This window comes from Daldinia decipiens (genome assembly GCF_022478715.1).
Source record: "Daldinia decipiens strain CBS 113046 unplaced genomic scaffold F4813scaffold_20, whole genome shotgun sequence".
Lineage (NCBI taxonomy): Eukaryota > Fungi > Ascomycota > Sordariomycetes > Xylariales > Hypoxylaceae > Daldinia > Daldinia decipiens.
This window is the reverse complement of record NW_026054563.1, coordinates 227,122-250,451: the sequence shown is the minus strand read 5'-3', so window position 1 is coordinate 250,451 and position 23,330 is coordinate 227,122. Positions and strand designations below refer to the sequence as shown.

The 23,330-nt window shown below is 47.1% G+C and overlaps 7 protein-coding genes and 1 non-coding gene across 8 annotated transcripts; 4 read left to right on the top strand and 4 right to left on the bottom strand.

The window, feature by feature from the left end:
• Nucleotides 1–858: 858 nt before the first annotated feature.
• Nucleotides 859–2,803, bottom strand: F4813DRAFT_362169 (UV radiation resistance protein and autophagy-related subunit 14-domain-containing protein). Its single transcript, XM_049243607.1, has 2 exons — nucleotides 1,954–2,803; nucleotides 859–1,870 (listed from the first exon to the last, which is right to left on the bottom strand). Exons 1-2 carry the CDS (start codon nucleotides 2,555–2,557, stop codon nucleotides 930–932), a joined length of 1,545 nt encoding a protein of 514 aa, XP_049098849.1. The 5' UTR covers nucleotides 2,558–2,803; the 3' UTR covers nucleotides 859–929.
• A 233-nt stretch (nucleotides 2,804–3,036) lies between these two features.
• F4813DRAFT_362167 (uncharacterized protein) lies at nucleotides 3,037–4,533 on the top strand. The gene is made up of 4 exons (XM_049243606.1): nucleotides 3,037–3,821; nucleotides 3,874–3,932; nucleotides 3,988–4,052; nucleotides 4,103–4,533. Exons 1-4 carry the CDS (start codon nucleotides 3,393–3,395, stop codon nucleotides 4,156–4,158), a joined length of 609 nt encoding a protein of 202 aa, XP_049098848.1. The 5' UTR covers nucleotides 3,037–3,392; the 3' UTR covers nucleotides 4,159–4,533.
• Nucleotides 4,534–4,652: 119 nt separating this feature from the next.
• Nucleotides 4,653–5,449, top strand: F4813DRAFT_390224 (uncharacterized protein; the record flags this gene model as incomplete). Its single annotated transcript, XM_049246976.1, has 2 exons — nucleotides 4,653–4,706; nucleotides 4,766–5,449. The coding sequence occupies 2 exons, from the start codon at nucleotides 4,653–4,655 to the stop codon at nucleotides 5,447–5,449; spliced, it is 738 nt and encodes a 245-aa protein (XP_049098847.1).
• A 1,245-nt stretch (nucleotides 5,450–6,694) lies between these two features.
• Nucleotides 6,695–8,298, top strand: F4813DRAFT_390223 (Pkinase-domain-containing protein; the record flags this gene model as incomplete). Its single annotated transcript, XM_049246975.1, has 7 exons — nucleotides 6,695–6,767; nucleotides 6,945–6,986; nucleotides 7,053–7,231; nucleotides 7,317–7,511; nucleotides 7,563–7,625; nucleotides 7,781–8,137; nucleotides 8,188–8,298. 7 exons carry the CDS (start codon nucleotides 6,695–6,697, stop codon nucleotides 8,296–8,298), a joined length of 1,020 nt encoding a protein of 339 aa, XP_049098846.1.
• Nucleotides 8,299–9,487: 1,189 nt separating this feature from the next.
• On the bottom strand, nucleotides 9,488–12,588 carry F4813DRAFT_362161 (uncharacterized protein). Its single transcript, XM_049243605.1, has one exon. It carries the CDS (start codon nucleotides 12,346–12,348, stop codon nucleotides 9,508–9,510), a length of 2,841 nt encoding a protein of 946 aa, XP_049098845.1. The 5' UTR covers nucleotides 12,349–12,588; the 3' UTR covers nucleotides 9,488–9,507.
• A 224-nt stretch (nucleotides 12,589–12,812) lies between these two features.
• Nucleotides 12,813–14,808, top strand: F4813DRAFT_362160 (APG6-domain-containing protein). The gene is made up of 2 exons (XM_049243604.1): nucleotides 12,813–13,021; nucleotides 13,071–14,808. Exons 1-2 carry the CDS (start codon nucleotides 12,937–12,939, stop codon nucleotides 14,495–14,497), a joined length of 1,512 nt encoding a protein of 503 aa, XP_049098844.1. The 5' UTR covers nucleotides 12,813–12,936; the 3' UTR covers nucleotides 14,498–14,808.
• Nucleotides 14,809–19,202: 4,394 nt separating this feature from the next.
• Nucleotides 19,203–19,324, bottom strand: F4813DRAFT_t86. The gene has a single exon. It is a non-coding gene; the product is annotated as a tRNA-Lys (tRNA).
• A 519-nt stretch (nucleotides 19,325–19,843) lies between these two features.
• On the bottom strand, nucleotides 19,844–23,008 carry F4813DRAFT_381229 (DUF1479-domain-containing protein; the record flags this gene model as incomplete). The annotated part of the gene is made up of 4 exons (XM_049245646.1): nucleotides 19,844–21,279; nucleotides 22,095–22,600; nucleotides 22,693–22,825; nucleotides 22,903–23,008. The coding sequence occupies 4 exons, from the start codon at nucleotides 23,006–23,008 to the stop codon at nucleotides 19,844–19,846; spliced, it is 2,181 nt and encodes a 726-aa protein (XP_049098843.1).
• Nucleotides 23,009–23,330: the final 322 nt, after the last annotated feature.

Below are 23,330 nucleotides of genomic sequence, written 5' to 3'. Positions count from 1 at the left end.
AAGAAGACCAAGGACAAGAATACTAACAGCAGCAGGACGACGACAACAATCGACACAAGGATACTAACCAACAGCAGCACCGGATTCCCAGGACCTATTATTTCACGGCGAAGCTGTCATTGTTCACGCTCAAATGAAGGGGGACTTGTTTTCCCACACCATGCGAGCATAAACAACGACGCCCAGATCAATGCTTTAGCAGGCCCACTGCCAATTGTCGCGAGCGCGGAGGGAGCTTTGGCTTCTACTATTCCGTGTCTCGCACAGGCGGCTGGCTACATTTTAATACTATGATGCCTTTTGGCTAGGTAATTAGTGGTAGGTAGTTACCCAGATAGATTTGTAGGAGTATGAAATTATAGGATTGTGATCACGGGTTTACCGTATCTCTAAGATGGATCCTGGCTTTGAAGCATGTGCTTGAGTTGATTACTACTGACATCTAGATCTTGGGGGTGGGGGATGGGTTGATTAGGGCTCTCTACCTATATGATAGGCAGATGAGAGAAGATAAGTTTACCCCTAATATCCTTACTACCCTCTATTTACCTTCCTGCTTGACTAATCATTTTTGCCTACCTAGGGCTAGGGGGACTTCTGTGATCTGTGTCATGTACTTCCATACAGCATGCCGATGTTCTTGACCAGCCTCGAGGGTGGGTGGAGATAATGATATATATCCGTACTTTTTACATGTATCTAGAACACAAGCATAGGCCCAAGCCTGGTAGTGGCGGGCTTAATAGAGAACTTATAACCCACGCTACACGTCTCGTAATCCATTCTACTACGATCACCTCTATCTTCACGTAAGGCAATGTTCACAGCAGTCTGAAAGGCATAGGCACGGTGTAATACTTGTAGATAGGTGCGTTCTATTCAAGACACTTACTCTATCTAGACTCTACTCTAGTTTAGGGCTCAGCGATTTATCGAGGCTTTATCTTCGTCCAACCGCTGGTGCCCTTCTCCCTCTCGCGGTCTCTTCCCGCAACGGCTCCGTTGGGCACTCTCAAATTATGATCACCACTACTACCACTCTTAACGGTGTTGACGCTCATGTAACTCTCGATGCCGAAGCGGTGGCCTGGGACGCCGGGCTGCCCTTTGTTTGGAGTTCCACCAACGAGTACACCATCATCAAGCGCGTCGTCTGGCGTCCATGCATCGTCTTCTAGCAATTCCCACTCTGGGACCGGGTTCTCGCGCAATAGCTTGGCCTTCAGCTTGTCGACCATCTTAATCACGGTAGGCATCTTAAAGCTACGCGTAAGATCATTGCCCGCCGCGCTGCCGAGAAAAGTGTGGGCCGTGCCGTGCGAATACAGCCCCATGCGAGGTGCTGTTCTACCCAGTTCAGCCGGGTTGTTGCCATTGGTCTGGGCGGGCGCTTCTGCTATCTGCTGGGGGTTGCGTTGCAAGGACGAGTTGATTAGGAGATTATATAAGTTGCGTCCTAGACAGGCGAAGTCTTCGAGACTATTGCTGTTGTCGCTTATGGGCACGCCTTGTGTCCGACAGAGCCAGACGATGTCGTAGGCCAGCAGGCAAACTGCTTCGAGGAACGAGTTGTACGCTGACGGGTCCTCCTTGCTAAGCACCGACAGGGGCTTTTCGAGAAAAAGGGGTCGAGGGTGTGGAACGTGGGCAAATTGACGGTCACGTGGGTCAGGGGGTATGAGAGAGGTACCGGGGAATGCAACGTCGCCATGGTGGTAGGAAGACGTCAGAGAAAAGATGGTAGGTTTGGGATAGTCATTGTGCGGTAGTGTAAATTCTGCAGGGAGGCGAATAGATAGGTAGTGAGAGGTAAGCCATAATAGGTGGGTGATATGCGCGAGTGAAGCGGAGATGAGTTCAGGTTGCGCGCCTAGGTTAATATTAGACTAGGTTGAACAACTACGAGTTACGTATAGATATAGATATAGATATAGATATAGATGTGATACTTACTGTTCAAATTGTGTAGGTCGACGATGTCGATGCCGCCAATCTTATACTCGAACCGGACGGGATTCCCGCGACGGACGCGCTGTAGTCTATATAATTTGGCCACTTCCATGCACAGCGCGGCGCGGTACTGAGTCATGGCGTCGTACTCTCGGTCCCAAGTATACTTGGCCATCTTCGCGGCCTTATTATTCTCCTCAAGCTCCCGGTTTCGTCGCACAGAAACACCCTGGGCTGCGGTGGCAAGATCCGACTTCTTACGGGCGATGCTGGCCTTGCGCTCCTGTATCTCTTTCTTCGCAGCGTCAACCTCTTCGCGGAGCTTATCCGCCCTAGCTATGATCTGCTCCGTCCTCTCCTTGGCCTTGCGTTCCTCCGAGATGCAGTTCTCTATGTAGGCTCGAGTAGAGCGATCGTTTACGGGGTTTCCGGCGCTCGCATCGTTGTCTGACAATTGCTTGGTGACTCGAGACTCGAGCTCCTCGGCTTCCATAAGAATCCGAGCATTGGCTATTCGTCTCTCGTATAGTTCGTTTCTCGCATCCACCGCGCAGAAGAAGGGTAGCCTCGACGGGTGGTGCATCCGCTGGCAAATGTCGCAATTCATGGTGGCGGCGGGACTTGGGGGGTGGAACTGACGAAGATTCGATGGTGCGGGATTGTCTGGGGGGGAGGGGGGAGGGGGGGGGATTAAGAGACGCGCTTCTACGGATAGTAAGCGGTCGGTCGAGGAATTCCTATTACATTTACGAGGTGAGCAAACTGCATATCGTCTTGCCAGAAGGCTATATAAATATCAACGGAAAAGAGGCGATATGGAATAAACATTGATGAGAAGGACGTGAATGCTCCTTGTGACGTTGAGAGGTGCAGGGGTGCAGGGGTGCAGGGGTATGGATTAGGTACATGTAGGTACCTACCTACATATGTATGCATGTAGAGGTATTACCTAGTTACATGCAGGGGCAAGTTGCGCTTTACTACATATGTAGTATGTACATACCTTATCGGGCTCTTATCAGTAGCCTATCAACCTTATTGCGCTTGCCTGCGGCCTGCCAAGTCTTTCGAGTCTCATTCAACCAACTTGATTCTTGGGCAGCGACGCGTCTCTCTTGTAGTCTTTTAGGTATGTAACATGTAAAGAAGTTGTTCCTTAATCTATATTGTTCTATGCCTTTATCTGTTTATATATGAGTCTAAAGTGGGAGTTAAAACAATCAGGTGATTAATTTATTCAGCCTCAGCTGCCCTTCCATTCATTCTGATTCTACTCGTGTCACGCGTCGTCTATTCTCTACAGTAACAGATTATTCTGGACACTGGACACTGGACACTGGACACTTGACACTGAACACTGGAAGATTACTGTTTAATCTGTCTGGGAGAAGGAAGTCGACATAAACAGCTGTCAGAGTCGTTGAAGCTATACAGCCGGCGTCATGTCTACCACACCTAGATCATCATCACCAGTGAAGCAATCACTTACTCAGGATGAAATGGCAGGTGATCAATCAATGATGGTAGAGTTACCAACTCATTTAGGTGACCAAACCGAGTTCGTTGATCCCGAGGAAGATGTGACGGTAAAGCTACATTCACAGTCGCAGCCGCGATCACCTCCACGGACTCAGGGTCCCAAGGTCGATCAGGGCCAAGACATGTCGCTTATGGCTAGACAGTTGGACCGTCAACGTCAGACACGAACCCCCGAGCCACAAAAGCGACGGAGTAATAGGTCTGAAATGCAGAGCCCTGGTCATCTCGTTGCATTTGACTGGGAAGACTTCGAGGATCGCTATGAGAAAGCTCTACAAGAGGCTGACGAGCAGGAGAAACAGCTCTTGGAAGAGTTTGATACTCTTGTCAAGGTAAGCCGAGCTCATTAGCGACTGACTGAATTACGGCTAACGCTAAAATCAGTACTTCAACGTCTGGGCGTCAGCTTCGTCCGCTCATGATAATGAGAGAGCAGTCAAGAGGTTTGTCATCCCCTATCGTGAACTTCTATACAAGAATAGTATTAAAAGTTGGCAGGTTGCAAACTCGCGAAAGACATGTGCGCCTTTCTGAGCAAACACTCTTACAAAAGAAGCAGCATCGTGAGTATTCATGCCCCCGATTCTTAGATCTCTAAGGCTGACTCAAGTAGTATCCGAAGTAGTGAAGGCCTTCCAGAGTGCTCTAGCCCTTCTGAGATCAACTTGAGTCCACGTATTCCGTATTCCGTATTTTATGTTTATATGGCGGTGCATGATGATATCAGTGTGCATTCGATGAATATAGGTGAGGTTTACGACTTGACGACTTTTACGATGCTTATGAATTAATTATGATATGAACTTGTACTTAGCTGCGTACATACAATTTGCTACCGTATCTAGCCTCATGATCTACATTTTACGTTAATGTCTTCTCGACACTTCGTGTTTCTCGTTTTTCGTTCTCAGGTACATGTAGTGAATATGTACCTAGGTACATAGGTACATACATAGGTACCTTAAGTGGGCCGAACGCGACGCGGTTCGGCCATAACCAAGCCGATTATCGATAACGTTCAGTTGCTACCAAAGCTCAATCAATACTTTGCTCTGACTCTAAATTCAAAGCTCTAAATTCAAAGCTAGACCTTTTCAAATATCTCTTTCACAACCTACATACATCACGTATCTAGCCGCTAGTAGCGGTTGGTTTATGTAGCAATGTCTACTTCTCTACAAGGCACGGGCAACTTCCGAGTGCCAGAAGTTTCACAGGTACGCTTTTCCGTTGCTGATCCTTTTCTTCAGTTGGCTAATGCTGACTTCCTAGGCAGGAAGAGATAAGCTCATTTCACGACGCGCACTTCTCTCTCGCAGCTACCAAACTCTTCAATGTCCAGTTCTTCCGACCGGAAAACACGCAAGATGAACAAGACGAAAATCAGTACTATGAGGAATATGAAGAATATTACGAAGGAGAGGATGACGGCTTAGGCTATTATCCAGATGGAGTCAAACGCACGCTTACGGATGAGCAAATCGCTATATTTCGACATTCTGAAATTGAAGCCCTTCGCCGTGCTAAGACTAGACCCGCTAAGCTCGGAGAGACGTCGACCGCACCGTTGCAAGCGGCCGAGGAAGATGATTGCACATCTACCACCGAGCCTAATCCCGACTCGATAGCAATATCGTTGCCTACGATGTCGGATGAGAGTTATGGGAAATGCAAAGGGAAGGAAGAAGAAGAGGCGCAGGATGGTAGCGAGGACGGAGAAATCGAAGAAGAGATGCCGAAGCCTACCGAAGCTGAAGTCAAGCGAGAGAAAAAGCAACGCGCGAGACGAAAGAAGCATGAACAGCGCAAGTTCCACCCCGAGAAGAAGCCCGATCTCCGAAAGAGGACGTGGGATGTAGTCGAGACTGGTATGGACAGTCTGTACTACGATGACGAAACGGCTCAAGACGCGGCTGCCGCTCCCGCAGCACAGAGGCGAAGGATCTCATACGATGATTGAAGACTCGCGAAAGGAGATGGATTTTGCGTGTTTCTCCGAGGTATTCTAATGCCGAAATAACTACTTAATACGTGATTAATGCGTGGTTGAGTGATAGCTGGCCAGGTTAGTGTTGCATTCCCAACTCCTCTTTGTCCGTTTCGTTTCCGTGATGAGAACCTTTGTATCGTCATCCTTAGTCTGAAGTCCGGGACCACCTGAAGTTGGCTTCTAGCTGGCGGATGGTTGGATTACCTAAACGGATGCATGTCGAATAATTAATCTTCTCTCTGAATGCGTTATACCATCCCTTGCGTGTATTCTCCCTTTTCTGCTACAACAAGCATTGTTGCTGACTACTTGTACTGCAAGTTTTAGGTGAATAGTGCAAAGACTACAGACTTTGCAATTATAAACAATGGGCTTGCATCAAAGGCTTTGTTCGGGAACCGTCTACATAGCTTAAGGAGACATATGTATCTACCCATAGTTTACCATTATAATGTAATGTACCTAAATTTATCTAATCCCGGAGGTAGCCATTTGCTACTCTTCGTCTAGACATCATTCACGCATCATCAGATCTAATGTTCCCTTGCACGCCGGAATAAGGAAAGGTGCCGTTGTTGATATGTAAGTGCACAAGTATCTACATACACAAAGTTTGCCAGGACACAAAGAGCTTCCATGCTCTTGTTGGCACGAGCTGTTTTAGGTGCTGTATTGCAGAAGTAATCGGTAGGTAGGTAGGTATGCACCTACCTTAAGTTAAGTAGACAAGGAGCTATAATAGGTACCTAGGTATGTACCTATATAATAAATGGGATCATACATGTAGAAGCACCTACTGTTCATCCCTTCTGTTTGTAAAACGAGTAAAAATAATTAGGTTAGGGAAGTTGCGCCTATATAACACCGTGTGGATTTAACTCTTGTAGTACATAAATACTGTCCTAGTACTGTCCTAATACAATCGGCCACCAGTTCGGCCGGGGTAGAGGGTGGAGACTCCACTCAGGCGCCTCCAGCCTTCCAGAACCTTGCTATCGACATCCCACTTTCAAATCTCCCATCCCACCACCCAGCACCAGGACCAATTCGGGAACTTCCTCTATAACCGCGCCATCGCGTGCCACGTTCCGCTCCGGCCGGCATTTCGAGGTCAAGCGACGACCTTCCAATCCCGACTTTTTTCTACCCGCCGCTATTCTTCTCCTTGACGCTGTTCGCTGTTCGTATCCCGCAAGGATACCTACGTTGCCCATCATGGCGCGGGTCTACGCCGACGTCAATCAGAATATGCCCAGAAGCTATTGGGATTATGATAGTGTTAACATCAGTGAGTCTATTTTAATGTCGAGGAAACTTAGAGCTATTTGCATCATGTTCCCACCTTATCCAATACAATATCCTTGTTGTCTCTGTTTCAAATCTTCCCGAGGCTCGCGGTTTCGTATCGATATCTTATCAATATCTTCTAGCAAACAGTAAATACTAATGTTTTTGGTGCTACTAGGCTGGGGAATCCTAGAAAACTACGAGGTCGTTCGCAAAATTGGTACGTCACGCCGTGTCGCCTACCCTTCTCAATACCGATAGCCGACTAATTTCTCACCGTGATCAGGCCGTGGAAAATACTCCGAGGTCTTTGAGGGTATCAATGTGATTAACTATCAGAAATGCGTCATCAAGGTCCTGAAGCCAGTTAAGAAGAAGAAGATCAAGAGAGAAATCAAAATCCTCCAGAACCTTTCGGGTGGTCCCAATATCGTTGCCCTCCTAGACGTTGTTAGAGACAATCAAGTAAGCAGCCACCTTTTCCCCCCTGATGTCACGGTTAGGCGCTGTCAGATCATATCAGGAGCTAACTCTATTTACCCCCATGCAGAGCAAGACTCCGTCTCTCATCTTCGAATATGTGAACAACACGGACTTCCGAAGCCTCTACCCGAAGTTCAACGACATCGATGTGCGTTACTACATCTACGAGCTGCTCAAGGCTCTTGACTACTGCCACAGCAAGGGTATTATGCACCGAGACGTAAAGCCTCATAACGTTATGATCGATCATGAGAACAGAAAGGTATATGACCTACGTCCTTCTTATGGCCGTTGTTGCTCACGTATTCACCAGTTACGTCTCATCGATTGGGGCCTAGCCGAGTTTTACCACCCAGGAACTGAATATAACGTGCGCGTAAGTTCATCACGCAGCTCCCGCGTCCCCTTGCCCTTCAAGAAGCGATGGGTTGCCTACTCGTATGCCTGTGTGCTCATACTATCGATTTTTTTAACAAAAAAAAGAACCAGCGGTGTGGATATGAAATCCGTACATGCTAACGTTATCCTTAGGTTGCCTCTCGCTACTTCAAGGGGCCTGAACTGTTGGTTGATTTCCAGGAGTACGACTACAGTTTGGACATGTGGAGTTTGGGTGCCATGTTTGCCTCTATGATCTTTAGAAAAGAGCCTTTTTTCCATGGGAACAGCAACTCAGACCAGCTTGTCAAGATTGCAAAGGTTCTCGGTACCGATGATCTCTTTGACTATTTGGACAAGTACGAGATAGAGCTTGACCCCCAATACGATGATATCCTCGGTCATTTTACGAAGAAGCCTTGGCACAGTTTCGTCAATACTGAGAACCAACGATTCGTGAGCAATGAGGCCATCGATTTCCTAGACAAGCTTCTGCGATACGATCATCAGGTCTGTACTGCCACTCGATCATTTTCTAATACATTCTAATGGTTATTTAGGAGCGTCTCACCGCCAAGGAGGCAATGGCACATCCATATTTTGCTCCCATCCGGGACGAAGCTACTCTCAAGGAGTATCTTGGTGGCGCAACTGTTAGCTCAGAGTCTTAAGAATCCAGCCTACCCAACCGATCGCGTACTTATTTTCAACTCCTTCCCTATGAATTCTTAAGATACCCGGTCCTATCCCCGCTCGTCGTTCAACTAGTCTCCAGCCTCCGCTATGAGCATGTGCGCTCACATCTCGTGCTAATGGCATTGCGTATTTCTGCATGCAAGGCTACGCGCCGCTGAAACCGGATGGAAGTTTAGTTCTAGGTAGTTCTACTAATAGGCCCGTGCGATGCGTTTGACCAGCGGTCACTCTTCTCCGCGGCGGCAAGACCACGGCGTGGCATACCGATAAGAAAGCAATGAATGCGATATTTTATTCTGCTACGAATCCGTAACCCCGGTCCGTTCTTAGTACACCACGAGATTATTCCGATGTCTATGGTTTTGCTACTGGGGACAGGGCAGATTGAGCGTGAATCGAGTGACTTAACTAGCCGGACAATTGGCGTTCCCGGGATCTTTTGTCAAAGGGGGCGCTGAGACAGGCTGCTTCTTTTCCTAACTCGGTATAAGGAGTATTGAAATTTTGTTTCTTTTCATTTTTTTTGTGGTGAGTATCGGGTATGTCAAGATTACTACTGCTACTACTATAAGGCTAGGCAAGTATAATATGCTAGTATGGGATGATTAGCTCAGTAGCTTACGCGAACAGGTAGATGGACGAGTTTGATGACGTGTCTTGACTGGTTTAGTGGGAATGTGTGATGTTGTTTTGTGGAGATGATGTCTCGGATTTACTTTCTAAGGATGTTTATCTAATATATCTTCGTAGCTGGAGGGGGGATTTATAGGAGATGAAGTACGTTTTTAAAACACTTGAAAAGTCGATTGGTATTGAAACCAATGTACTCTATGGAATACGTACGATACCGTTACCCGATGTCTCTTATATATGTATGTATCCAAGAGCAGTCATTTATAATTTAGGAGAGTTGCAAACTGGTAGGTAATAAAACAAGTAGACCTACGTGTGGAATATAGGTACTAGATATATACCGTTGTATGCTATTACTATATACTCTAATTCTAATCGAGGCAGCCAGTTATATCAGCTGGCTATATGCACTTCTTCCCCATATATAGCCCGTCTTTGGGGCTCAAGCTATATCCGCCTCAAGTCAACCTCGTCCCATTCCCCATTCATTAAATTAGCAGATATGCCATATCCATCTGTCTGTCTGTCTGTCTGTCTGTCTGTCTGTCTGTCTACTTACAGCACGTAAAGCAGAAGTCGCGATCGCACACGAACCCATCCTCGCCGCACCTACGCGCCGAGCCGCCGGGCGTGCGCACCGGGCTACTCTCCAGCATTACGCTCGGGCCACCGCGCGTCTTTGCCCGGCGCGACGGCGTAGAGGTCAGAATGCTAACGCTATCGACATTCACCACCGTGCGCGCTAGCGGCGAGCTCTGCGCTACAGGGCTACTGGCCATGAATCTGCGCTTGGTGCCGCGGAACGCGCGGGAATCGGTGGCGGGGGGGGCGGCGTGCTTGCTGATGCGGCGGGGTGTATATGTGCTGGAGCCCATGAGGAAGTCGTGTCGATGGTTGGATTTACGCGGTGAGGAGGAGTCACGGGGATGGCGGGGGGTCATGGTGATGATGTTGCGGTCAGGCCGGGTGATGAAAGGGCTTGTTGTGATGCTTGATGAGAGGACGCTTAGTTCGTCGTCGTCTTGGTCTGGGTCGTCGGGGACGAGGGATGTTAGGGCTCGTTTTCTCCGGGTGGAGGGGGTGCGCTGGCTGCTGCTTGCATTTCCGAGGGCCGCTGATGTTTTACTGCGCTTCTTTGGTGTGCTAGGGGCTGTAATTCTGGAGGTGGGTTGTGTGGATGAAGAGGGTAGATTCTTCAGTAGGTTCGGGACATCCGTTCGATCGGCCTCCTTGCTTTGTTCGCTTTGGACCGGTAATGGTCTTAGAACTAATTCAGACGTTTCGGCAGGTGGGCTGATTTGTCGTGGAGATGGTATAGCTGGCTCTGGTGTAGGCAAAGGTATGGCTTCTTCCTCTTCGTGGGGACGCGGCTGGTCCGTGTCTTGTTCTATGGAATCTGGCTGGATTATAGCATAATCGGAAGGTAACTCCAATTCCAGAGTAGGGGAGCTAAGAGGTTGGATAACTTCCTGTGCTATATCAGGCACTTGGGCAGCAGTCTCTTCCGGCTCTATCGCAGCAGGTAGACTCGGGGTTGCTTCACGAGAATTATCTTGTGCAAGATTGACTTCCTGGGCTTCTATGGGGGTGTCTTGAATCTCATTGCTCATAAGATCGTAGGATGCGGTTTCTACTGCACAGTTCGTATTCTCCATATCGCTGCTTTCCAAGTCTACTTCTCGATCATCAGGGTTGGCGGTCTGATCCAAATCCTGCGGGTTATCGAGTACGTTTTCCTCATTAAAATAGCCACTAGGCGATGTAGGTTCGCCAAGCGGAAGTATTTTGCTGTCTGTCGGTATTTCCATCACTATCGTGTCGATCTCATTATTCGAAAACAAGGGAACTATCTCCCCCGAGTTATCAAAACTACAAGGAAGATCGGCCACCTCAATTTCATTCTCATTATTGCTTGTATCTTCGTGGCCCACCAGTAGCTCGCTGTCGTGACTTTCTTCATCCGGAGTAGTGATATCGACTTGTCTATCAATAGCTTCTTTAAGGCCTTCACTTGTCGTAGGTTCTATGACCTCCCCATGCTGAGGAATATCAAATTCTGTATGTTCCTCATGTTCGTCTACTCTTAAAGAAGGATCGGAGTCTCTGAAGGCTACATCTTCTGGAGAATTTGATAAATCAGTTGTCGTTGACCCTTGCCGACTCTTAGTCTTCGCCATTTGGCCGTGGGAGTCTATCTGCTTACGACTCCGCGAAGATTTCTTATGAACATCAGAGGGGCGCATTGCCCGAATTAAGACCTCAATTTGACCTAGCTTTTCAGCTCTCTGTTCCACTACCGTGGACTCTTTTTCTGATGACGGCGGTGGTGATATTATCTTCGTATTGGGACATGGCTGTTCTATGGGCGCGGCTACCTTTCTTGGTCGCCTATGCCGTGACTTCTGAAGGGTATGAGAAGCTTGTTCGGCCACAGCCTCAGAACATACTTTCGTATCCTTACGACCCGTTTGCTTTGGCTTCTTGGTTGCCGAAGCTAATGGAGAGGACTTGTTCTTTTCTGTAGTTGTAATTTTGGCAATTTCTTGCGTATTATCCCCCAAAAGAATATCATCCTCGTCAGAGTCATTAGTAGCTGATGTCGGATGAGGTAGAATTTTACGCCCCGTTGTCTTTGTATGGGAAACTTTCTTCGGTATCTGATGGTGAAAAGGAGGACCGAGGAAACCATTATTATAACCCCCTGGTGCTATTGATGGCCCATATCCAAGTTGATTGTGATACCCCATGGACTGGCCAACAAATCCAAACCTATCCTGATAGATAGGTAGTGGAAGCTCCGGGGATTGCCAGAGCGGATCAACAGAGCTACTACCGAACATTGGAGGTCCAAACATGAACGGATCAGGGGAACCAAATGGATCTAACTGCATCCCAGGATATAGGAGCTGATGATTGAACTCGCCGGGCATGATGTGTTGATTCGGCCCGGTATGTAGCCCTGGAGAAGGACCATGTATTGCTGGTTTAGTCGGTATCAAAGACTTAGAGCCAGTGTCTTCTATCGGCCGGATATCCTTCCCTTTCATAATTCCTTCATCTTCATTACTTAAGACGGAACCCTCCCTATTTCGATCTTTCTCGTCGTCCAGAGATAGAAGATGTCCATTATTGACGATTACCTCTCCGGTCTCAAGATCAATCTCATCACCGACGCCGGTGAAATCCCTTCCATACTTTTCAAAGATACGTTCAAAGGCTGACTTTAGTCTCGTCGCAGCCTTGGCCCTCCCCTTATCAAGTTGGTAAAGAGGGTCTTGTCTGGCATCAAACTGGGTGGGGCTCATAGAGAGCTCATCTATATTTGCTTCATCATCGTCATCATCATCATAAGGGGCTAGCCCGAGTCTCGGTCTCTTTGAAGGTGGTTCCATGATTCCGGTTACCCTTCCATGGCTAAATATCCGGCACGTATCGAGATGAGTTTGTCGGCTGCAATTTCATCCGTCTTATGCAGTCTCTAAAAAGAAGATAAAAGGTGAAATGAAAAGGTTCATAATTCGATATATGCAACTGCTGCTTTGATGATGAACGCGTCTATGAATGTATGAATGTGGATAAGCGCGTCCGTATCTTATCAGACAATAGAATAATAGGTATAGGTTAAGGTTCCGGTACGCGCTTAGGTGCTACTGGATAGGTAGGTACATAGACCAGTACTTTCCAAAAGTATTTAACTAGGTACCTAGGTAGCTTTTCTCTACCTTTCCTGCTTACTCAGTACATACTCCACACGTACCTAGATGTTTCTCAGCTGCAACCACCCCTAAAACAGCCTACATGTAATTACTAGCGCTACCTATGCAGTGTACAGGTGCCTGAGTGATCAGCTGATGACGTACTAAGCACATGCATAAGTCGACCTCTCAATTCACGGCCGCCATCCAAACCTTCTTCTTCTAGCAATACCTCAAAGTCAATAATAGCAGCATGGAATTAATGGCAGATACCCAAAATTCGCCATGTATTGCCAAAAGTGCCGCGCTCCGCTTAAGCTAGATGGGTCATTAGCAGACCTAAACCCAGCAGCATTTGATCTACTCGTTGGTCTGATAGCCCGCCCAAAGAACCGTCGCATGCAACTAACATTTCACAGCTACGTCCTCCCAGCAGCATCCGAAGCGATCGCCCTCTTCGCGCTTAACCTACCCGAACGATACCGAGAGGAGAGCACTATATGATAGAGTATATAAAGATGGTGGGCCGGCAACCTTCAAAAGAAATAGCAGTGCTTTGCGTGGCGATGGCCAGCCTCGCGATAGCTCCGCCATGTCCTTCGTCCTCCTTACAGAGTCTCAAGTAGCACCCCCAAGGCTCACGCCTCCAGTAGAGCCCCAAAGTCCGAGACAGCAACGCCGAATATCGATGTCCAGCGGCCAACGTAATGACGGAAGGAAACCCGCGCAACCTCACGAGGCCGAGCGCGTTAATAAACTTTTTGAGATCTTATCCGCGCGTTCAGATATAGACCATCCCGTTTGTGTTGAATGTACGGAGATGTTAGTAGACGGGCTCCAGAAGAAGCTAGAATCCACAGCGCGGGAACGAGACGCTTACGCCGCTTTTCTCAAGCAAGTCCAAGCCGACGTACCCAGCGAAGAAGACATTGCCGAATCAGAAAAGGCTGTAGAAATAGCGCGCAAGGAAGAGCAAGAGTCATTCAAGCAGCTATTGGCGCTAGAGAAAGAAAAGGCGGCACTTGACCTCGAAATTGCAGCTCTCGAGGAGGAGTCGCAGGCACTAGATGCCGAGGAGGAGCAGTTCTGGAGAGAGCGCAATGCATTTGCAGTGAAACTCTCCGAGTTCCAAAACGAAAGGGATAGCATAAATTCCAAGTTCGACCACGACTCACAACTTCTTACGAGACTCCAACGAGCAAACGTTTATAATGATACATTTTCAATACACCATGATGGCCACTTCGCAACAATCAACGGGCTCAGGCTTGGCAGACTATCATCAAAACCCGTAGATTGGCCGGAAATCAACGCCGCTTGGGGTCAAGCATTGCTACTGGTTGTCACCGTTGCCGATAAGCTAGGGTACAAATTTGAGGGATACGAGCCGTTACCCATGGGCTCAACGTCCAAGATTATCCGCTACGATTACCCATCCCCATCTTCCAGTCGACTAGGCGGACATCGAAGCGGGCCTCCGCCAGGACCTAAGAAGACTGTATTAGAGCTATTCTCCTCGGGCGACCTTCCCCTGCAAATGTTATGGAACCGCAAGTTTGATCAAGGAATGGTGGCATTCCTAGAGCTGGTAAGACAGCTCGGGGTCTTCGTCCATCAACAAACGAAAGAAAGTAGCAGTCGGGGCGAGTACGCAGCAAACCCGCTAGCGCTCCCTTACAAGATTGAGGGAGACAAGATCGGCGATGACCGCATAGGCCACTTCAGCATCAAGTTGGGCATGAACAATGATGAGAGCTGGACAAAGGCATGCAAGTTTGCGCTTACGTGTTGCAAGTTTCTGATCGCACACGCGAGCAACGTGAGTCATATATCAAACGGACGTTGAGGTCTAGCTAGCGCCTGGTTTGCGTGATGGGTTAGAGATGGCGTTTGGCGCTGCAGGAAACTAGCAAGAGGTTTTACACTGCTATCATGGCTGGGGCACTGATAATGCTGTTAGAGTCCTTATGTATTAGATATCCAAAGTATGTACGTTTTAGGGTGCTATATTTGTATAAGTCTTTATTGCTTGTTACTATATTTTTGTGGTTTAACAAATGTGGGTGATATTACTACGGTATAACAGCCAAGTCTCAAATATAAATAAACTCCAACATCGCTATCTCGATATTGAGTTTTTACCTAAGTCTATTCACATCAACCTCGTCTATAGTCGTAGGTCTTTAGAACACAGCTGAGTATTATAGTGAATTAATTATAAACTATGATTACTAGTTTGAATACAGACTCGCTATGTTAATACAGTCTTCAGATAACTCAAAACGTTTGACCCCTCGATCATTCCATGGGACTGTAGGTAGTTATCGCGACGTCACCAACCAAGATTGGAGCGGCGATGCGTTGGCGTTAGTGACGGGAGAAGGGGAACAATGATTGATCTGAGCAGGCCGGTGGTGATGGTGAGGGTGAGGGTGAGGGTGGCGGTGATACTTAGACGACTTGGCTCGAGGCTTCTCTTTATTTAATCTTCGATAGAATTGTGGAGCTACCAAATGCTGGGAGTCATAGTGAGTAGAAAGTTGAAGCTGTATTGTAAAAGAAGACAAGGTCTTCCAATCTATGAGAATAAGCTAAGCTAAGCTATTTTATCGTTATCATTATCTTACTATCGTAATCTCATCATTACCCTCCTCCATCGTCTCGTCGTCTTCTTCTTCCTCGTCGATTATAACGTAGCTGCGAATTTTTTTTGGTAGGTTTATAAAAATTTCTTAATAGGTTGGTTAAACTTGCAATAAAAGCTCTCTTACGCTTCGCTAAATCTAAGGTTTAGATAACGTTTTTTAAGTTAACCATACTTTTGGGTTTTGGTAGGGATTTCCACCATATCCATCGCTACCGCCAATCGTTAAATATCCCCTTTCCATTTAGCTATGCCGTATTCTTCTCCGTCCAGGCTATCGCGTAATTAATTAAAGGCTTCTTCGATTTTGGCGAGTCTATCTCCCTGTTGTTCTTGGCGTTTTATAATGAGCTTTTGATTGGTGCACCATCTTATTGGGCCCTTCTCGTCCCCCGCCTTCCCCTGAAATAATACCCTTGTGCTGGTGATCCCGTCTAGATCTTAGTAGCATAACAAAGGATGCCTCCAGTATGTATAGCCACGGGTTCCCAGAGTTAACCTATAGCTGTTTGTGACAGTTAAGTTGTTTACAATGCCTCTTTCCCCACCCCGTGACAGGCCCAGTTGTCTCTAACCTAATCATATGGCTTGAAGTTGTAAGAATCCCCACGTAGGTAGTTTTCGTGCGGACTTTTGTCATTGCCGACAGGGTGAATGATATTATAAATGATGTGATTGCCTCCTATGTTTTGATCGCTGAGATGCCATGGAGTCTGCTCTAAAGTCTCTAGGCGAAGGATGCTCTAGGACTGCCGAGCCGAGCTGTATATCGGGGCATTAAGCCCGGCTCCGACTAATCCGGTATTGTCAAGAGCTCGACAAGAGTGTATTTTAAGTAAAGGTCTGATAGTAGTTTAATCGTGTCAAAAGGCTTTGTCGAGGGCCTTGTTCAGCATCAAATATTGTGATAGTACTTCTTAGTTATTTCCTGATGCCTCAGCCAGTTGGAGATAGAATCAGGCAAGCACCGAATGAATAGTGGTCGATAACTAGGTAGCTAATGCTGTTTACCAGTTAAGATGTAGTATTGTGTTAAAGTTATTAATTTTGAGGTATCAAAGTTGTATTATCGTCAGGTAATTTTTAATTAGATGTTGTGGGAAGTGTGGGGGTTTCTTCTGTCAGTTATGGGCGGGCATCTTTTGACATTATGAGGTATGGTTGCCGTAGGTGTTCTACCTTCCGTTGATTGGGCTACCTTAGGTGTATGGGTGCTTGAGTTCCTGCCTTGTCTATTATCTATTACGCAAGAGTGAAGGTTTTAGATCGCTACTGCGTTATGTCATCTTCATTAAGGATAAGAACCTTCCTTGGTGGTTGAGTCACGCTTGACTGTACGGTTGATTGCTGCATGTACATGCTACACAACTTACTTCCTGAGGAAGCTACTGCTTTCCATATGTTAGGTACCTACCCAAGTATTTTCTGCCCGGCAGGAAAAGTCACCGCTCAGGGCACCGGGCATTCTTTTCCTATAATTATGCTACCCTGTTTGTCACATCCAATCTGTTTTGCTTCTCTTTCCTTTTTTTTGTTTTTTTTTTTGTTTTTTTTTTTTGTTTTTTAACAACTCCCCTCCTCATATTCATCATTAATCAACTTATATTAGTCTATTTATTTCTAGGTTCTCTGTCGATGGCCTAGACTAAAAGACAGCAAGCCTCTCCAAGATAAACCAGAAAATCACAAACTTCACATGAGCAGTATTCAAGAGGTCACCATACCAATCAAGTATATACCAATATCACCAAAAAATCGAGCCAACTTAACGGGAGAAGAATTAGACGAGTGGCAAAAGACCAGCAGACAACTAGTTCGAGCCAACATTCCTAAGCAGCTCCGAGGTTATATCAAAGAGATCAACCGATAGTACACTTTTACAACGAACTTTGAATCTATACGTCTTAATTGCCATGGTGACGGAGAAACTACCTAATACCGATAACCTACATGCCACGTCCACTATCAAGGAATGGCCGGCCGACTGACTACCTAAAAGACCTTGTAGTTTCGGCCGCGACATCCATGGAGCATCTCCAGGAGCACGAGGAAATTCTAGAACCGATGGATACTCAGGAGGATATCTAGGAACATGACATCCCTGGCTTTATGTCCGCGGAACAAACAGAAGACGAACTTATCGACCATTTCGATGCTTCGGCCAACGCCCCAGTCTAATTACCCGTCTAAACGCCGTAAGAGGCGACAGGTCGTGAATGACCGTTTAGCTATTTTGGCTGACAATTTCAGCCGGGATAAAGATAAACACTACCGAGACGAACTTCATAAGATCCAAATAGATGTTACCAATAACAACAACGCCACTGTTACCTTTATGTGGATCATGGAGCCCCCTTTAGCCAGGCTGACAAGAAGCCGGACGAAAAGCCAAGCTACGAGAGCTTGGACGATCGTATGGGTGTCTCCCCATTTAATGACTCCAAGATCAGGAAGGATCAACACTTTTATTCCAGAAGCAATTCAACGATAATGATTACAGAGTTGGAACTTTACATATTACCACTGGAGAAGTTCTTAACTAAATGATGTGCCGACTTACTTTACTATTCTCTATACCTATAACTCGTTATGGAGCTATTTAACACGGGGGCAATTGCCGATAACCGTCCCTAGGTATTGATGATTAGGATCGACTTTAGAACTACATATGGGCGTAGGTAGCGACATCATCGCGAAGGACCCCCCCGGACCGTAACCATTACTCCGTCAAAATCCGCGACGACTTCTACAAGGACGACAAGTGGGTAGAAGATCCAATGACCTACTAGTGCAACGTCGTCTGCTGCGCGGGCCCCAGGCGATGGTTTGATCCAACCAAAGTTGTCGACGTCCTCATGAAGATGAACCCTTACGGCCAACCAAGTAGTGACGCCCCTTACGGGAATGTCATGGCCCAACTACACCAGGTATACACCATAGGTTCACAAAGTCACGATTGATAGGGATTAGTCAGCCACAGAAAACCCCTATCCAGGCAATTAGAGCCTTTCTAGGAATTTTCTGCCCCGTAACGACATCCCCAAGAAGTCCAAGGCAATACTAGACATGATAGAGTATAGAAAATTTCATGGCCATCATCTTGACGCAAGAACGGGGATGCAGTATAACCCTCTCAGGGGAGAGCTGCTTAAAGGTTGCTACTTCCTGATAAATTATTCTTCTCTAATATTCATTATTGGGAGTAACCAAGAAAGATGGTGCGCTGGAATCGATTTGAGGAAGAAGTGTGGTATTCATCATAAGTCATCAATGCTATATTTAAGAAACACAGTCCAGACTAGGAGTTGAAGGTTACCTTGTCTAGAACAAGGGGTACTTTAATATGTATATTCATAGGTTCTTATAGTTAGCTTAGAGGTTCTTGCGGAATAAAGACATTGTTTGGATAACTGCTTAATAGTTACCTAAGTTTTAGGAATACATCATATTGTACTACGTCCAAGAAAGTTCTCTTGCTATGTCGCAGCCTGCGAGAACATTGATAGTCTTCATAGGGCCAGCAAGAAAAAAGGGAGAGGAATCTGGTGCGCTAGTCTCGCTCTAGCCCACCGCCTGGCAATATATTACTAGGTTAATAGCTTCTTAGCTCGCCTTATCCAACCAGTTTCAAAAAGTTTGTGACTGGCCATTGTCAACTCTTGAGAGTCTTGGATAGGTATATAGACCTATGTGAAGTATCCGAATATAATTAAAGACCTGACACTTTAAAGCCATCAATACCTATGATTGTATATAGTAGGTAGGCCCTAGGGCTAGCCGGTCATGCAACCCTAAACTCAATCAACCAGCTATACATTTCTCCAACAAAAAAAGAAAAGAAAAGCAAAAAGCAAGCCCTATACCGAGTAACCCACAGCACTAAGTGGGCGGACATGGCAAAACTAAACGCCTCAGGCGGGGGTCGAACCCGCAACCTTGGGATACCTCTATACATAGACCGGAGAGTCCGGGGTTTGTTTTTATTTATTTGTAAAAGTCCCACGCTCTAGCCAATTGAGCTACCAAGGCGGCGAAACTGAGATCCCGAAGTTTCGGGGTTTGGGCAGCCGTGAGATTTCATCGCTGTGAAGAGGCTTCATATATGTAGGTTAGTTACTTGGACAACGTCAAGACTTTTTATGAATGTGAGTTGACGGGGTAGTGTGCTGGTGTATGGTGGGATGGGATAGAGAAATGGAGAGTTTTAGGTAGGTAGTAGAAGATTGAAAATATTGATGCCGTGGTATGAAATATTTATTGCGAGCACTCATATTGTTGTCGCATAGTGATATTATCCATGCCTAGTCCAATAGTTAGATTGCATAAGGAATTCATAATATATTACCCTACCTACCTAGGTAGGTAGGTGTACGTTCAGACATTACCTAGTATAACTAACTCTTCCACTAAGCACCAGATATCCTAACATTAAATTACTCCCTCTTAACCTTGATCCAACCCAATCCAGCCCGATCCGATTTAACCATTTCCATAACACGCCTTGCACCCATTAACCCAAGTCAGCATCATAACAATCCAGCCACCACATCAAAGCCTCTTAGCCCCCCTCCTCGCCATCATATCATAGCGATCCGGGAACAAGATCCCATTCGCCAGCTTCAACAACTCCGCCTCGGCTCTATCCACACATTCTGCCTTCTCGTCCCAAGGCAACAAGCCCATGGACCTGAGGCCCTCCTCTCCTCCCGCGTCGTTGACATCCTGGACCCCGGGTCGGCCCATGTACTCGCGCTCGCCGCGACGTCCGCCGCTCTCGAAGTCGGGCGCCGGGTCGCCGAGGAGGAACGCCTTGCGCTGCCGTGCCAGATACAATGCGTTGGTCTGCGTCAATGGACACGCAGGGACGTACAGCACGCTGGAGTCTGACACACCGGCGTGGATAGCGTCGGGTGCATGTACAGCATCCGGGTGCCACAGCACGTAGTCGCCGGGCTCGACGTGTGGAATCGACACCATCGTCTTATTTAGCCTTAGATGCGGGTGTAGAGCATCGCTTAGCTCCTGAATCCCGCTCCCTGGTACGGCGCCCTGGATGACGCTGTTCTGTGCCACGTGCAGCTTCCAGTTATCCTCGTGGAGGAAGTTTGGGCCTGACTTGAGGCGTGGGGAGAAGAAGGGGCGGAGGAGAAGATATGCGGTTGTGAGTTGGAGCATGGGGCAGGCGAGCAGGGAGCCGCCGCCAGGTGGGATCGAGGACAGTGAAAGCCAGCCTTGGAACATTCGAAACATACTACACGAGCCGGCGCCGTTGTAGAGGTCCGAAGTTACACGAAGACGAGCGCCGCTATCCCAGGGGTCGTATTCTTCCCATCGTCCTTGGAAGATTTTGGAGTAGGCGCCTGCACGTCCGTAGCCATCCGCCTCCCACCTTTCTACGCTCCCATTATCTATATGCGGACCAGACGCGAGGAAAGTATCGCCGGGTTTCCGCATTCTAATGCGGTCTGCGTAGGCTACTGCGTGATTGCTACTCACGAGAGCCTCCTCATTATTCGAATGCCACACTCTCATGATAAATCTCTGTACTTCGAGTAGCCGCGAGTCGGCGCGAGCCCGAACTTGCCCCGGACTCCAGAATAACTCGTACAGTTGCGGATCATGACGCGGGATGCCTTTGATAGGCGGGTTATGCCTTTGGTACTCCTGCGTTTCCTCCTTCCATGATAGGGCCACATTCGATGGAACAACCCGTCGTATGATAGCAACGCCTCTCTCCTTTAGTGCGTCCCGGAAGATGGCCACCTTAGCTAGATCATATATATCTAGGTAGTCAATCGACGGTATTATATCGGACTTAGCGGTTGTGATGCGTTCTGTCTCTTTCCTCAACCGGCCAAGAAGACGATAGAATGAATCGGCAACTGCTTTCTCGTTGCCAGCAATCAGTTTCCGCTTGATATTGGCGAATCGTTCGGGAAGCGGAATAGGATCCAAGTCTGGTAGAGATAAGTCGACTGCCATCGCTACCTACTTTTATTGCGTAAGGTCCGATTTAATTATTTTATTTTGTAGTAAAGGTATGCCTCGGAATTGCTGTTTTCTCATAAATTCAAAGCAGAACTCCTTGTTACCTGACCAAAACAAATGTACGAGCAGAAACTCGTATGGGGGAGAGAGCCATTCTCTTACATACTATGTAGTAGGTTAGGCATGAGAAGGACGACGACGACACACCCGTGGGGGTGCATAATCTCCCGTGGGGGGCACGAGCACTAGAGAAGCGAAGACCCCACGGGTGTGGTCTAGAAGTGATCAAGGAAACGCAATCAGACGTTGTCACGTTGTCCAACGTTGAACCGCATCTGATATCCTGGGTGCGTTAATCTTCGGCAACAGACTCCGAAACAGAGATCTCTTGGCTTGGTACCCAGACCCTGGTACCAATTTATGAGAGCCGACACGGGTCTAGGGCGGCTTGGCTATTGGTTAGCTCAATGCGGCTCCTGAACGACGCTCCCACGGGCCGTTGGTCCGATCATACGCTGAGTAGGCTGACATGTCAACAAGACAGAAAAGCCTCAAGCATCTCGGATACGTTAGACAGCCTGCCGGGCTCACCAACGTCGTATCATCTATACTCGCCGAAGATTACACGGAAGCTTATGCAATCATGTACATTGTAAATTGACATGCAGTTCCCGGCGTCCCAGATTGCATTGGTGTGGCGGTTTTGGAATGGTTGAGAATTCTTAGTGGTCCCATTGAGTACATTGAGTGCATTGAGTACCCAGCTTTCAAGAAGCTTTACCTCGTTTTGATCGGCGAGCTGGTATTTGACGATCCGTGGCGTCGTTGGAGACATTACTCTTCCTCTTCGCCGGTTTCCTTGATGAATCCACCTGTGTAGGTTTGACGTCTGACGGGGAAGCAGTCTTTGCATCCCCGGACGTCGCATCTGATGCTCCCTCGTTTATTAATATGTAAGCCACTTTCTCAATATCAACAGCACCAACCCCTAGCCGGTTGGCCAGCACCTGAGCTGCAGTACTTATCTCCTGGTACTCTTTGGCGTTATACTTGATGGAAGACTTCTGTCCATTACGACATAGCCAATAGAATACTTCGTCCGAGAAGAAGATGATGCCGTGGGGATCATGCACCGAGAGCAAAAGGGATGCTGTAGCAGGACCAATCCCTTTTAGATTAGTGATAGTGCGTACTGCCTTGGACGTATCTAAACTGGTTCGATACTCTTGTACCGCTTCCTGGATAATGCGCTCGACAAGTGCATCATCATTTGAGGAGACGAGTTTCATGAGGGTCGGACGGAATTTGCCATGGCGCCTGAACCAATAAGTTAGAGCCAGGGCGGCCCGAGAATAAGACGTGCCGGATGGAGGTAGGTATTCTAGCAAAGTAAAGTAGACTAGACTTACAGCTTCCAATCAACCAAGGCTTTAACGTCGTTAAGCGTCATTGTGCTCTTTGACTCCTCTAAGCCATATGTGGTGACGGCATCACGGTATCTGAATTGATCCAGCTCCAGCAGAGTCTTTTGACCGGGCTTGGCTATTTGTAATGATTAGCCCCGCGAATATTACATAGTATTAAGCATGTGGTTGTTTCGAACTATTTCGAACACGTACCCCCTTTTGCTGACGATATCGACTCAATTAAAGACTCGTATCTGCCTAATAGTTGTTGGAATTGCTCAAGCGAGATGTTGTTTGGGAGTAGACTCTGGTCCAGCATTTTGATTATTTGGTATTCTCGCCGAACGTAAGACTGATGACACTATATTCTTTAGTTATGAGCAATCATTTACTTGAAACAATAGTAGTGATAGACAGGTAGTTAATATGTAAATAGTAGTGTCAACATAAGGATAAATCACATAAAGATGTGTTAGGTAATACCTCCCTCTTCTAACTTTCATACTACCTACCTAGGTTAGGTAGTTAGTTTAGGATGTAACTAACTAAGGTAATTACAGATAAAAGAATAAGTGGCCCGTGTGTTTGCCCGAAACGTTCTAGAAGCAAGAACGACCCCCAAAATAGATTTAGATTTGTCT

Excerpts from the sequence above, each read along its gene's own strand:
- F4813DRAFT_362169 (XM_049243607.1), bottom strand. The coding sequence starts at position 2,557 with ATGAATTGCGACATTTGCCAGCGGATGCACCACCCGTCGAGGCTACCC. Across the intron at positions 1,871-1,953 it reads CGACCTACACAATTTGAACA|GCGCGCAACCTGAACTCATC; the intron begins GTAAGTATCACA and ends ATATTAACCTAG.
- F4813DRAFT_362167 (XM_049243606.1), top strand. The coding sequence starts at position 3,393 with ATGTCTACCACACCTAGATCATCATCACCAGTGAAGCAATCACTTACT. Across the intron at positions 3,822-3,873 it reads AGTTTGATACTCTTGTCAAG|TACTTCAACGTCTGGGCGTC; the intron begins GTAAGCCGAGCT and ends CGCTAAAATCAG. Across the intron at positions 4,053-4,102 it reads CTTACAAAAGAAGCAGCATC|TATCCGAAGTAGTGAAGGCC; the intron begins GTGAGTATTCAT and ends TGACTCAAGTAG.
- F4813DRAFT_362161 (XM_049243605.1), bottom strand. The coding sequence starts at position 12,348 with ATGGAACCACCTTCAAAGAGACCGAGACTCGGGCTAGCCCCTTATGAT.
- F4813DRAFT_362160 (XM_049243604.1), top strand. The coding sequence starts at position 12,937 with ATGTATTGCCAAAAGTGCCGCGCTCCGCTTAAGCTAGATGGGTCATTA. Across the intron at positions 13,022-13,070 it reads AGCATTTGATCTACTCGTTG|CTACGTCCTCCCAGCAGCAT; the intron begins GTCTGATAGCCC and ends AACATTTCACAG.